The 12,699-nt window shown below is 43.5% G+C and overlaps 1 protein-coding gene across 1 annotated transcript in view; it reads left to right on the plus strand.

Annotated features, from left to right (window-relative positions):
* TAF1 (TAF1 RNA polymerase II, TATA box binding protein (TBP)-associated factor, 250kDa) overlaps positions 1-11,483 on the plus strand; it is a 35,154-nt gene extending 23,671 nt beyond the window's left edge. Inside the window, 11 exon segments of the mRNA XM_009881753.1 lie at positions 725-792; positions 1,174-1,296; positions 2,802-2,894; positions 2,970-3,054; positions 3,568-3,635; positions 3,717-3,833; positions 7,098-7,193; positions 8,506-8,604; positions 8,890-9,040; positions 9,815-9,992; positions 11,267-11,483. Coding sequence (XP_009880055.1) covers positions 725-792; positions 1,174-1,296; positions 2,802-2,894; positions 2,970-3,054; positions 3,568-3,635; positions 3,717-3,833; positions 7,098-7,193; positions 8,506-8,604; positions 8,890-9,040; positions 9,815-9,992; positions 11,267-11,483 — 1,295 coding nt within the window.
* Positions 11,484-12,699: the final 1,216 nt, after the last annotated feature.

Consider the following 12,699-nt stretch of genomic DNA (forward strand, 5'->3'; position numbering starts at 1 on the left):
GCCTCTGCTGGGGAAAAGTGCTGATTCATTGAGCAGCTGTAGGTCAGCTGTATTCTGACTGCTGATTGAAAGGTCTTTGTCCAAAAAGTATTAATTCGACAGATAAAAAAAATCTTCTCAGCTGCATTGAGTCTCTCTGGGCTGTGCAGCATTCGGTGTGACACTGACAGCACTGTTTTTGTGCCTTTACTGCTTGCTTTATTATTTTGACAGTTAAGTCCCTTCTCTGTCCCTTAGATCTGTTTGCAAGTATCTGTTGCAAATATTTGTTTCCATGTCTGAGCAATTGTGAAATTACTTCAAGCTGTGGTTTTCTGAGTATTCCTTAAATGTCCATCTTGCTGTCCTTAGCCATTCTGCTTCACTGACTGGATTTAGTGAAGGAAACAGAAGTTTCATGGCTTATACTCTGAAAGTTTGGCAAAGGTGGAGGGCTTAGAGGCCAGTCTTCCACAGGCACAGCTTCTTTCACATAGAGTTTCCAAACCTTAACAGAATGTATACCAAAAGTGTTACTATTTGCTACAAATAACCTTTTGTCATAAAAGATCAATACTAAACTTTAGTAATTGTGTGTATTGAGAATATACTTCAGGATATCCTCCCAATTGTGCTAGACATATAATCAGTGATGCTTTTGGAGTAAAGGTTAATTCCTGTTGTGACATAATTGGCCTTTTAAATCAGGCTGGAGTATCTCACTGTACTTGCTGTGTGTTTGCAGGGCCAAAGCACTCACTGACACAGATATCTCAGTCCATGCTGGACCTGTGTGATGAGAAGCTAAAAGAGGCAAGTCTTGTGAATGAGTTGTGGTCAGAGTGGAGAGGGAGGGGATGATCGGGGTGGTTGAGGAATTTGAGGATAGAGGACGCGAGTAGGCAAAACAGAGCTTTAAGGAGAGTAGAAGAATAAGAGGACTCCTCTGCCCACCCCAGGGTGTATTTGAATTTTTACAATTTTAAACAGTTCACATTGGAGTCTTTCTCAAAAAAAACAGATGCTCGTTTGTTACTTGTGTTGCTTTATCTTGTATATAGGCTTACATCTAGACTGTTATCCCCTCGTAATTACAAGTGTCTTCCTAAAAAGGTGAATGGGAATCTCATTGGGACATTAATTAACAGCTATTAATCTAGGGTCAACCACTGGTGTTCCTTACTTTTATTGCAGAAAGAAGATAAACTGGCTCGATTAGAAAAAGCAATTAATCCCCTCCTGGATGATGATGATCAAGTGGCCTTTTCTTTCATTTTGGATAACATTGTCACTCAAAAGATGATGGCAGTTCCAGATGTATGTACCTTGAGTGTGTGTGATATGAAAAATGGGCTGATACAGTCCTGTGGCTGTATATTTACATTGTTGTACATAGTGCACTGCAAAAAAAAACAAACCCAAACAACAGAGTGCTCTGTCAGGGAGCTGGCCTGTGATTTTTGAGTGGCACAGACACACCTGTGCTTGCCTCCTTCACTGGAGAAAAGGTCCAGAAGTGACGTCTGGGTTCCAGTTTTTTTCCAGTTCCTGACACTCCTGGATAGTGCTTGTGTCAACCTCTCATTAATATGAAGTCACTGATTGATGATCCAAGGGCTGGAGCACCTCTCCTATGAGGAGAGGCTGAGGGAGCTGAGGCTGTTCAGCCTGCAGAAGATAAAGCTCCAAGGTGCTCTTATTGCGGCCTTCCAGTACCTAAAGGGGGCCTACAGGAGAGCTGGGGAAGGACCTTTTACTAGGGCATGTAGTGCCAGGACGAGGGGGCATGGCTATAAACTGGAAGAGGGCAGGATTAGATTAAACATTAGTTTTTCACTTTAAAGGTTGTAAGGCACTGGAACAGGTTGCCCAGAGAAGTTGTTGAGGCCCCATCCCTGGAGGTGTTCAAGGCCAGGCTGGATGTGGCGTTGGGCAACCTGGTCTAGTGGGAGGTGTCCCTGCCCATGGCAGGGAGGTTGGAACTCAGTGATCTTTAAGGTCCTTTCGAACCTAAACTATTCTATGATTCTATGATTTTCATTAAGCATGGACATTATGAAACATACTCTTCTGCTGCTTGTATAGCACTTGCTTTGGTAGATCTTGAAGCACTCTGCAAAGGTACAGCTTTCAGGTGCAAATGAAACACAAGCTGATTTCTAATTGATCAGGTTTACTCAGTGTTGTACTAGGTTGTTAGTATTAAAAAACCCCAAACAACCACCTCAAGCCTACCAAATACAACTGCACAGATAAGGACTTAAGTGTTACTCGTCTATAATGTCTGAGGTGTCTGAATGGCATAAGGAACAAGAGTCTGTAGTGGTTAGACTGAATGAGAGAGGGCTTAATGCCTGTTGTCTTTAAAACTTTGTTGTTTCCATTCTCTGTTGTCACCAAGTTCTCATTTCTGATGTTTAGGAACAGATTGTAGAGTTTTTCTATGCCATCACACCGTGATGACCAGTTAAATTGGTATATACAGCCACTGTTGTGAAATCAGACCTAGGTTTATATTCTTTGTTCATTGTACAAGCAGTGAGTGTTCTTGCTGGACACTGCAGTTATGTTGTGGAGGAAATAGTGATATTAAATAGAAAAGCCCTTTGTATGATTATTATATTGTATTACGTGTTCCTACTGTTAAACAGATATCAACAGGCCTAGTTAAAAATCAAACTGGTAGATCTTTTTTCTGTGTCCCTCCTGAAGCTAAATGATTGGATTCAAGATGCCTTGTGATGCTTTATGAAATGTGTAGCTCAAACTGTAAAATATTCTATGCAGAAGCTTTCTAAACTTGTCTGTTGTCTTTCCTCCAGTCTTGGCCATTTCATCATCCAGTTAACAAAAAGTTTGTTCCAGATTATTACAAGGTGATTGCTAATCCAATGGACTTGGAGACTATCCGCAAGGTGGGTAGCTTGAACTCAGCAGCCACTTGAGAGATGTTTAGACTTTATTACTTACTGTGTGGCAATCTCTTCCAGAATATCTCCAAACACAAATACCAGAACAGAGAGACTTTCCTGAACGATGTTAACCTCATCCTTGCCAACAGCATTAAGTACAATGGTAGGTGGTTAAAATAAGGCTTCAGCTGCCTTCTGTACTTAAATTAATCCATCTGTGCACCTGTTTTTTAGCGCTGTCAAAGCCTGAAGCTGTGAATCCTGAGACTGATTGTTGCTTTCCTTGCCTGCTGAGAAGAGGGATGCTTAAACAGTGATGTTATCACTGTCACATGCTGCTTTAATTACAATCATGTGCAGAATGGGGTGGTTACATTTGGGGAGGATTTTCTATGCATTCAGTACACATCTCTGCTTCAGTGATTTGTTTCTGGGAATTTCCTTGAGATTGACAGGGTACAACATTCCTATCTCCTAAATCATCTTTCTAATGCTGGAACAAACTGATTGCTTTTTGTTAGTTGAATGTGAACCCTGATTTATATTTCTCCTTAAATCAGAAGGTGCCGAGATTTAGGGACCTGTGTCATGAGAGCTGTGTAACCAAAACCAGTCTTTCTGTCTCAGCAGCTGAGCGAACATCAGAATGCATAAAGAGATTTGTTTGTTACTACAGGTCCAGACAGTCAGTACACAAAAACAGCCCAGGAGATTGTAAATATCTGTTATCAGACTTTAGCTGAGGTATGTGGACAACTCTACTGTAATATTTTTGTATGTTTGAATTTTCTGTTCTGCAACCTTAGCAAGCTTCTTTATTCTTAGTATGATGAGCACCTGACGCAACTTGAGACAGACATCTCTACTGCTAAGGAGGCAGCACTAGAGGAGGCAGATCTGGAAAGTCTTGATCCTATGACCCCTGGTCCCTACACTCCACAGGCAAGTGACCGAAGTTTTCACTTCCTTTCTTTTAGTTTCAATTTCCTGGATGTTCTGTCTAGGGGTGCCACCTTGTATACTGTTCTCCATCTGTCTGCAGGTTCTCTTTTAGTAGATTGTCTTGTTGGATGGTGTGCTAACAGCTCTTTTTTAAGGATAAATATGAGAAGTGGTCACAATGCTTCAGAAAGTGAGATACCTAAAACGAAGGTAATTTGCCAAGCAACTTGCAAAACTGGTCTCAAGATGAGCTGTGTACGGTCAGGTACAACTGAATGTTGGTTGGAAATTCAAAGACTGTGCAAGGGTAGCAGTTAGAAACCCTCAGAAGGCAAGCAGTGAAAAGGTAAGGAGAACATGAGGGAAAAACATCATCTGTCTGAGAAGAAGCCAGAGAACTGTTTGGTGGGGATATTGTTCAAGAAGCTTATTGCTGTGAGCAAAGAAACTGCCTAGTATGGTCAGTGAAGTAGGACTCCTCTGCATTCTTTAGTGAATTTACATTTCTTTATCTTGGTTCTAACGGAAAAAACTTTTTTTGTTACTCTTCACTATTATTTTATAGCAGACAATTGTGTGTGTCAGTTATTTTGTGTGTATTACAAACCAAGTTGGAAGCACAATTTATATTGGAGATTGCGTGCCAGACTGCTTTTTCAGTGTTTATAAAGCTTTGCCAAACTGTAGACTTTTTTTTTTTTTTTTTAATGCTGCTTCATGCCTTGGGCTGTTTGGCTGGTTTTAAAAATAGCAGTAAAAAACTTTCACCAGGAATGACACATTCATTCCTCAAAAATAAAATTGCCTTTGGAATTTCCCTGATAAGCTAGGTAACAGTTCAGGGAATGTCATCCTGGTGTCTGAGATGTGTCTCTTTGTTTATTTGGAAAAACTGTTGAAGTTCATAAGCCTTAGGAAAGATCTCTCTGGTAGTAACTGAATGATCAAAATTCAAATGTTGTATACCCAGTGTAGGACGACAAAGCAAAGCTTTCTTTGCAGTATTTCATCCCCGTTGTAGACTAATAAATTTTCTATTCTGTGCAAGTCTGGTGTGATTCTATCTGGAAAGTTGCATTTAATTTTAGTAAAATCAGAGCAGAAAAGAGGGCCTTGAAGTTCAGGATCAATTTAAGATCTTACAAAGATCATTTTTAAGAGAAAAATGAGTTTTAAATTTGTTTAGGTAATAAGTACACAAAGATTATGTGGTTGGAGCTAGGATAGCAGGCTACAAACAATTTTAGAGCAATATTTAACACCCTACATCCATCTCTCCCCACAAAAAAAAACCAACCAAAATTTGGCATTGTAGGATGCTAGAAAGAACTTGTGAGGAATGATGATTGAATTCAACTGGGTGGGAACTGAGTATCACGGAAAAAGACCTTCCTGGCAGTGTGAACTGTCAGGCTGCAAGGGAGTCTTTGGAGATTGAGTTGTTGAAACTATCTATTAACACATTTCAAGGAGGATTAGATGGAATCAAGGATGATCCCAGTACCTCAGAGAATGAGGAACAGTAAGGTCATTCTTCTCTCTATCTGATGGTTTCCTTCCCAAGAGCAGTAGTACCTGTTCTGATTTTTTTTTATACAAGTTGGTGATCGGGAGAGAGGAAGAGAGGCCTGAGCAGTGAACTGCCTGTTCAGTCTGCTTCTTCTCTGGTCTTGCTAAAGGGGAACGCTCCCTGAGTTTCTCCCTTGAACTTGTCATCTGAAGGCCACCTTTTCCCTCTGCTTCTTGGCTGGAGGTACACTCCTGCTTCCCACGCTCCCAAATTTGTCACAGATGGTCTGGTGATGGTTGCTTGGCTTTAGTTCACTTTATTGCGAATGCAGTTGTGATGAATAATATTTATCTCCCCATATGTTTCTTCAGGAGTTGGATTCCAGGGTGTAAAAAACAAATACAGCAAGTAGAGAGCTGTCAGTAGTTTACAAATTCTTAGGAAGCCTGTTTTGCCTAATTTAAATGGCATTGCTGCTGTTCTTAACAATTTCAGGATTGTCATGATACATAAACTGTGTATTATAAGGGCATTTTGTCAAAATCCAAATCTGTAGTTTCTCATTAAGTCTTCAGAGCTTAAATAGCATGTGAGCTACAGATTGGCTTTTAGAACACTTTAGCCAAACCCTCCTTTTTTCTTGCTTTTCTCAGCTTTGGTGACTCTTGAGGCGGTGATTTGCATAGAACTGAATGAAAGTTGAAGCTTCGCTATTTCATACGTGATAAACTTTTTCCAGTTCTGATAGCAATATTTGCGGTTGCAACACCATTTCTGTTGTAGGAACCGAGATGAAAAGGGCTATGCTGAGTCAGACCAAAGGTTGATGTGATCAAGTATTCTGTCTCTGGCAGGGACCAGAAGTAAGTGGATGCAAACATACAGTGATCCTTCTTACAGAGAAGCCTCTCTACTTCTGGCAGTTGGCTGTTCCGGCATCTTAACCTGGTGTTGCACCTTGGCCATTGTATTCATGAGCTGCGGAGAGGCCTATTCTCTATAAATCTATCTAATCCTTTTCATAGAATCATAGAATGGTTTAGGTTGGAAGGGGCCTTAAAGATCATCTAGTTCCAGCCCCCCTGCCATGGGAAGGGACACCTGCCACTAAACCACGTATGCTCAAAGCCCCTTGAACACCTCCAGGGATGGGGCACCCACAACTTGTCTGGGCAATCTGGGCCAGTGCTCAGCAACCTCAGAGTGAAAAATTTCTTCTTGATATCTAACCTAAATCTCCCCTCTTCCAGTTTGAAGCCATTCTCCCTCATCCTATCACTACATGCCCTTGTAAAAAGTCCCTCTCCTGCCTTCTTGTAGGCCCCCTTCAGATGCTGGAAGGCTGCTATAAGGTCTCCCCAGAGCCTTCTCTTCTCCAGGCTGAACAACCCCAACTCTCTCAGCCTGTCCTCACAGCAAAGGTGCTCCAGCCCTCTGATCATCTTCGTGGCCTCCTCTGGACCCACTCTAACAGGTCCATGTCCTTTTGGAGTCCATTTACGATTTTGGCCTCTGTAGAATAGCACTGCATAGAAGTACTGACTTCTATTTTAAAACATCAAATAACTTGTTAAACTTGTGAGCCATTGCATTTTACCATGTTTGTTCTTCAAATAGCTTATTTGGATAAAACGGTGTTGAAGAATATAAACACTGTTCCGAAAAATGCAGTCCTGAAATCCCAGTCTTACCTCTCAAGATACTGTTCTAGTCTCAGTTCAGTGTTATGTCCCCTGTTTCCACATACACTTTAGTGACCCGATTTGTATGATGCTGCAGTCCATCAAGACGAGAGCAATTTGTCTGCTCTGGACACTCCCATCCCTGCCCCAGAGAAGCAAGGAACTCGGGTCAGAATCCTCCATCTTTTCACGTGGTTGGAGAGTTCGGTTGTATAAGCAAATTGCTGAACAAAGACAATTAACTTTGTAGGAAACAGGTAACAAAGATCAACAGATTTCCCAAGCAGAGAAGGGAATCCATTTCAAGAGTTAGCAGTTTCCTTCATTTTAAATGCTCTGAGGGAAAGGGGAAAATTTAAAGAGCACTGGGAATTGGAACACTGCAAAACAAAGAAGAGAGAATCAGAAGTTGCAAAAGAATCTGCCTAAGGCTAGATATTTGTTTGCTTCACTACTTCTCGGAGTGGAAACCTGGTGACTCATGCTACAAAGGGCTAATATGCAATCTCTTGTTGATTCTGAACAGAGAAATGGTGAAGTACATTCTACAGATTTGGAAGATAAGTAGATTATTATGGTTCCATCCAGTGATGATTAGAAGCTGTACAAACACCTAGGAAGAGATGGTTGTCACTGTAGATACCTTGTAGTTGTAAAGGAAAAAAAAAAGCAGACAGGTTAAAGTTATTAAATCATTATAAATGAACTTGTTACAGTAACCACAGAATATTTTTTTCTTAGTCATTATTCTGTATTAAACAAAAAAAAAAATTGTTGTAGGAGAGGGAATAGCAGAAGGAGATGCAGTAATATGACCATGAAAATAAATTACCAGGAGGACGAAGGAGGTGAGGAGAGCCACATGACTGAAGGTGGTATCAGAAAGACTAGTGAGAGATATTCTGAGCAATCCAGACAAAACAGAGACTGAATTTGAATAGTTCCATCCAGTATTGTGGCTGGCTGTAGCTTTGTGAATGCCTTCTAGATCTGGACATCTTCAAGCTTTCTATAGACTTTCAATATATAGTCCTAGGGGCAGAATCTGCATGTCCTCTCTACTTTGGACTCGTAGTCACTGGGGGAAGAACAGGAGAGAGAAGGGCAGGAGAAGATTTGTTGGAAACTTCTGTCTGCTTTTAAAATATTTTGTGAAAAGAAGCATTTGTTAAGATCTAGTGGTATTTTCCAGAAATAGCTAGGTAAACAAAGATCTCTGGTGCTGTAAGACTGGGGATTCCCTTTTCAAGGATGAAGGTCATCAGGACAAAAGTGTGTTGGAGACTGTGTGCTCTCTCATTTTGGAATACAGAGAGAAAGGATCCTTGCACTGAGAGTGATATACCTATATTTTCCTTTTTAATCTTTCTCCCCCTGTACTCCTGCACCCATCATTGTGGTCCAGATGTCAGTCATACCCTTTGGTTTATGTCCAGTAGCAGCTTCCTCAATGGTATTGCTGTTTGTGTTCCCCATTCAGATGCGCCAGGGGCGAGGTAGGCTGGGCGAGGAAGACTCTGACGTAGATATTGAAGGGTTTGATGAGGATGATGATGGGAAACCTAAGACTCCAGCCCCAGTGAGTATATTTACAGAAATCCCAGCCACAGTCTACCTGTTGTTTTGCATACTTGTGGTAGAAGTCTCCATAGTATAAGGGTGGTCTGCTCTGTCTGCCACCCTGAAAGCCAGCAGTATTTGTAGCAATAGCTAGATTCTTACGTGTACTTTTAAAACGTCAACATTATGAAATGAGTGACTAGGTCAGAAAGAACAGTGTGATAAATAATAGGCATATACTGGAAATAGCAGCAGTAGTTTATTTGTTGTTTGATCTTTGCTATCCCTGTTCTGTATGACCTAGGAAGTTGAAGATGCAGATGGTGACCTTGCTGATGAAGAAGAAGGATCAGCCCAGCAGCCCCAGGCTAGCGTCCTCTATGAAGATCTGCTCATGTCGGATGGAGAGGATGATGACGATGGGAGTGATGAAGAGGGAGATAATCCTTTCTCATGTAGGTGTACTTTTTTGTAAAAGGTTGAGCAGGAACTGGTTGTTCACAAACCCAGCTAATCTTCTCATGCTTCCATCACAAAAGCATGCAGTAGAGAGCGTAGAGCGTAATTGGGGTACACATAGACCAGGTGATCTAGTAGGCAGAATGGAGGAGAGACCAAAGGATGAGATGAGAAAAAATGGATGAACGTAAATGGAACTGAAACCAAAGTGGAATAGGAGTGCTGTAAGTACAGACACAAAAGAAAGCAGAGTTTAGCAAGATCTGGTTGACTGTATTTCAGAAAGTGGAACTGCAAATGGTTCTGAAAAGACTGGGACTATGATTTAGTGTGCAGAACCAGGAACAGGCAGTTTAGTAAAAGCACAACATCTATTTTTGGTATGAAATGGTTTGGTCAACGTTACCAAGAACCAGAAGAGGTGTCTGGAGGTTCTTCAGATTGTACCCATTTTACTAAAAAAACTTGCCATGCAGAAAAGCTTATTCAGCAATGGCTTGTGAAGATTACTAGAGGGGAAGGAGGGGGAATTATTCTGAGTAGAGAAGCAAATAAGGCCTTTTTGAGTAACGGTGGTAAGGAGATTGCTTTTGAATAACATCAGAACTGGGTACTCACCTCCCAGGTGCCCTTTTGGCCACCTTGTGGAGATACTATTTTGTGTACATTCCTTACAGTCAATATTGTAGCCTTCAAACAAAGACAATAGGTATGTAACCCACAGAAAAAAACCCTGTTGATTTGTGACCAAATGTTGGTTTATTACACAGCTATCCAACTGAGTGAGAGTGGCAGTGACTCAGATGTGGAGCCCAATGCTGTGAGACCTAAACAACCTCACGTTCTTCAAGAGAACACACGGATGGGCATGGACAATGAAGAAAGCATGATGTCTTATGAAGGAGATGGTGGGGAGACATCTCATGTTATGGAGGACAGTAATATCAGGTAATTAGAGTTGAGAATCTTGTTAAAATGGTTCCTCAAAACAAAATCCCTTCTCTTAAAGAAGCGGTTCCATTATTAGAAAATTACAAGTACAGCACTATCAGCTTTATTTTTTTGCATTCACGTGAGAGAATACTGACCTGCTCTTCCTTCTCTGGCTGTTCTGTAGAGTATTGGCATTAGATTCTCTGTTCTTTTTCTACTTGTGGAATTTAGTTCCTTGATGCGATTTTTGATGTTTGTCTAATAAATTATGGTACAGGGAGCTGTGCTGGGTGAGGCGGAGGGTCAGTCCAGTCCAAGACCTTGACAACAGTCAGCACAAAATGCTGGGGAAGGTGATGGAAATGGGCTGCGTGCCTTTCTGTCTGCAGTAAAGGTGACAACAGATGGAAGGTGTTGGAGCCCTGAGTTTTTCCTGCTCTGAGTATACCAGAGTGAGACGAGGATGCTGGTAGACCGTTGTTTCATCAGGAGAACTGTTTTGTTTTGTTAATTTTATTTTATTTTAAAAAGCTGGCCATTGACAGAATTTAAGTGCGCAGTGGTTCAGAGTGTCCCACAAGGACTTCAAGCCTGTTACAGGAGTTAAATACAGAATTGTCAGTATCAGCAGCTGGTTTGAAATGATCATAGAATCATCGAATCATCTGGGTTGGAAGGGACCTTTTAAGATCGAGTCCAGCCATCAACCTAACACTGCCAAACGCACCACTAAACCATGTCCCTCAGCACCACGTCTGCTCCTCTTTTAAATACCTCCAGGGATGGCGAGTCCACCACTGCCCTGGGCAGCCTGTGCCAGTGCTGGACAACCCTTTCACTGAAGAAATTCTTCCTAACCTCCCCTGGCGCAACTTGAGTCTGTTTCCTTTTGTCCTATCGCTTGTTCTTTGGGAGCGGAGCCCGACTCCCCCTCGCTACCCCCTCCTTTCAGGGAGCTGTAGAGAGCGAGGTCTCCCCTCAGCCTCCTCCAGGCCGAACACCCCCAGGTCCCTCAGCCGCTCCTCATGAGTCTTGTGCTCCAGACCCCTCACCAGCTCCGTTGCCCTTCTCTGGACACATACTCCAGTCCCTCAATGTCTTTCTTGTCGTGAAGGGCCCAAAACTGAACACAATATTCAAGGTGGGGCCTCACCAGTGCCGAGTACAGGGGGACGATCACTTCCTTAGTCTTGCTGGCCACACTATTCCTAACCCATTGGCCTTTTTGCCAATCTGGGCACACTGCTGGCTCATGATGGTCTAGTAAGAGTTTTCTCTCTTTCTTCTAGTTACGGCAGCTATGAAGAACCAGACCCAAAATCCAACACAAGAGATACTAGTTTCAGCAGTACTGGAGGGTACGAGATCTCGGAAGAGGAGGAGGAGGAAGAACAGCAGCGCTGTGGGCCAAGTGTGTTAAGTCAGGTCCATCTGTCTGAGGATGAGGAGGACAGCGAGGACTTTCACTCCATTGCAGGAGACAGCGACCTGGACTCAGATGAATAAATTCCCTGTCCTGAGAGGATGGGCAGCTTGGGCCATGCTGGGCTCCTGAAGTTCTCTTGTCCTAGTTTGGTATAAGGAACATTGTAGCGAGGACTGTGTTAACAAGAAGTAATTTTTTTTAATGTAATATTTTAATCTGTTATAAAATGTTTTATGTGAGTAAAGGGTGAAAATCAAGCTTCAGACGAGCACGCCCCACTGAAGTTTTGTGGTGTTGTAGCCTGTGCTAGTTCCAGAATCCAGGGGATTTTGTATGGTTTGTTCTTCAGAGACATCAAATAGTTTCCTCATCAATACCGGCCTGTTAGATACATGTGTGTCTGTCAGGAGAAAAATGCTCATTCGCAATAAAATACCTGCTGTTGATAAACAACTATGAAACAATTTTCATTTCCAAAAGGGAAGGTTTTTCTCTGGGACCACAGCCCAAATGCAGCGGCTGAATCCTTACCCCAAACTTCCCAACTACTCGGATTTACTTCAGTATTTTTTTTTTTTTTTTTAATCCGAATTTGGTAAGTTGAGGCTGCAGGACAGCTCGTTATTCACAGGAGACTTGTCATTTTGGCTCCCCTGGTAGCGCTCCCGCATGGCGTCTGACCGGGCTCGTAGGGAAGGGGGTCCCCGCTCGCCCCGCCCTGCCTTCCCGGCAGCCCCCGCGCCGGCGGCCCCCGGATATACCGCGGGCACCATGTGCGGGGGCGGGGGACGGGGACCCGCACGGTGGAGGGCAGTCGCGCACGCGCAGTTCCCCTGCGTTTGTCGCAACGGCTTTGCGCGGAGGGATACCTGAGCTGACAGAGATGGGCTGCGCCCACTGGGACGGATGCCTGCCGGAGGGGGGAGGGGAGCTCGGCGGAAGGAGACGGAGGCAGTTCCGGTAGGGGTTCCATCCGCCGCACGGGGGCTCCATGCTGTCCCGCTGGCTGACTCCGCCCGGACTACTTACCGGGGGGAGCTAGTCCCGGCAGCAACCATTCGGCAACTTGCTGCCTCCGCCACCGCCATTTCGGGAGCCGTCGCTGCCGCTCCATGCTGTCCCGCTGGGCTGACTCCGCCGGACTACTTACCGGGGGGAGCTAGTCCCGGCAGCAACCATTCGGCAACTTGCTGCCTCCGCCACCGCCATTTCGGGAGCCGTCGCTGCTGTGTTAGTGCACCGGAGCCGTGGGCAGCTTGGTCCTGCGCCGCCCGCTTCAGCTGAGCGGGCCCACTC

Source organism: Charadrius vociferus, unplaced genomic scaffold (genome assembly GCF_000708025.1).
Source record: "Charadrius vociferus isolate BGI_N301 unplaced genomic scaffold, ASM70802v2 scaffold472, whole genome shotgun sequence".
In the NCBI taxonomy this organism is placed as follows: domain Eukaryota; kingdom Metazoa; phylum Chordata; class Aves; order Charadriiformes; family Charadriidae; genus Charadrius; species Charadrius vociferus.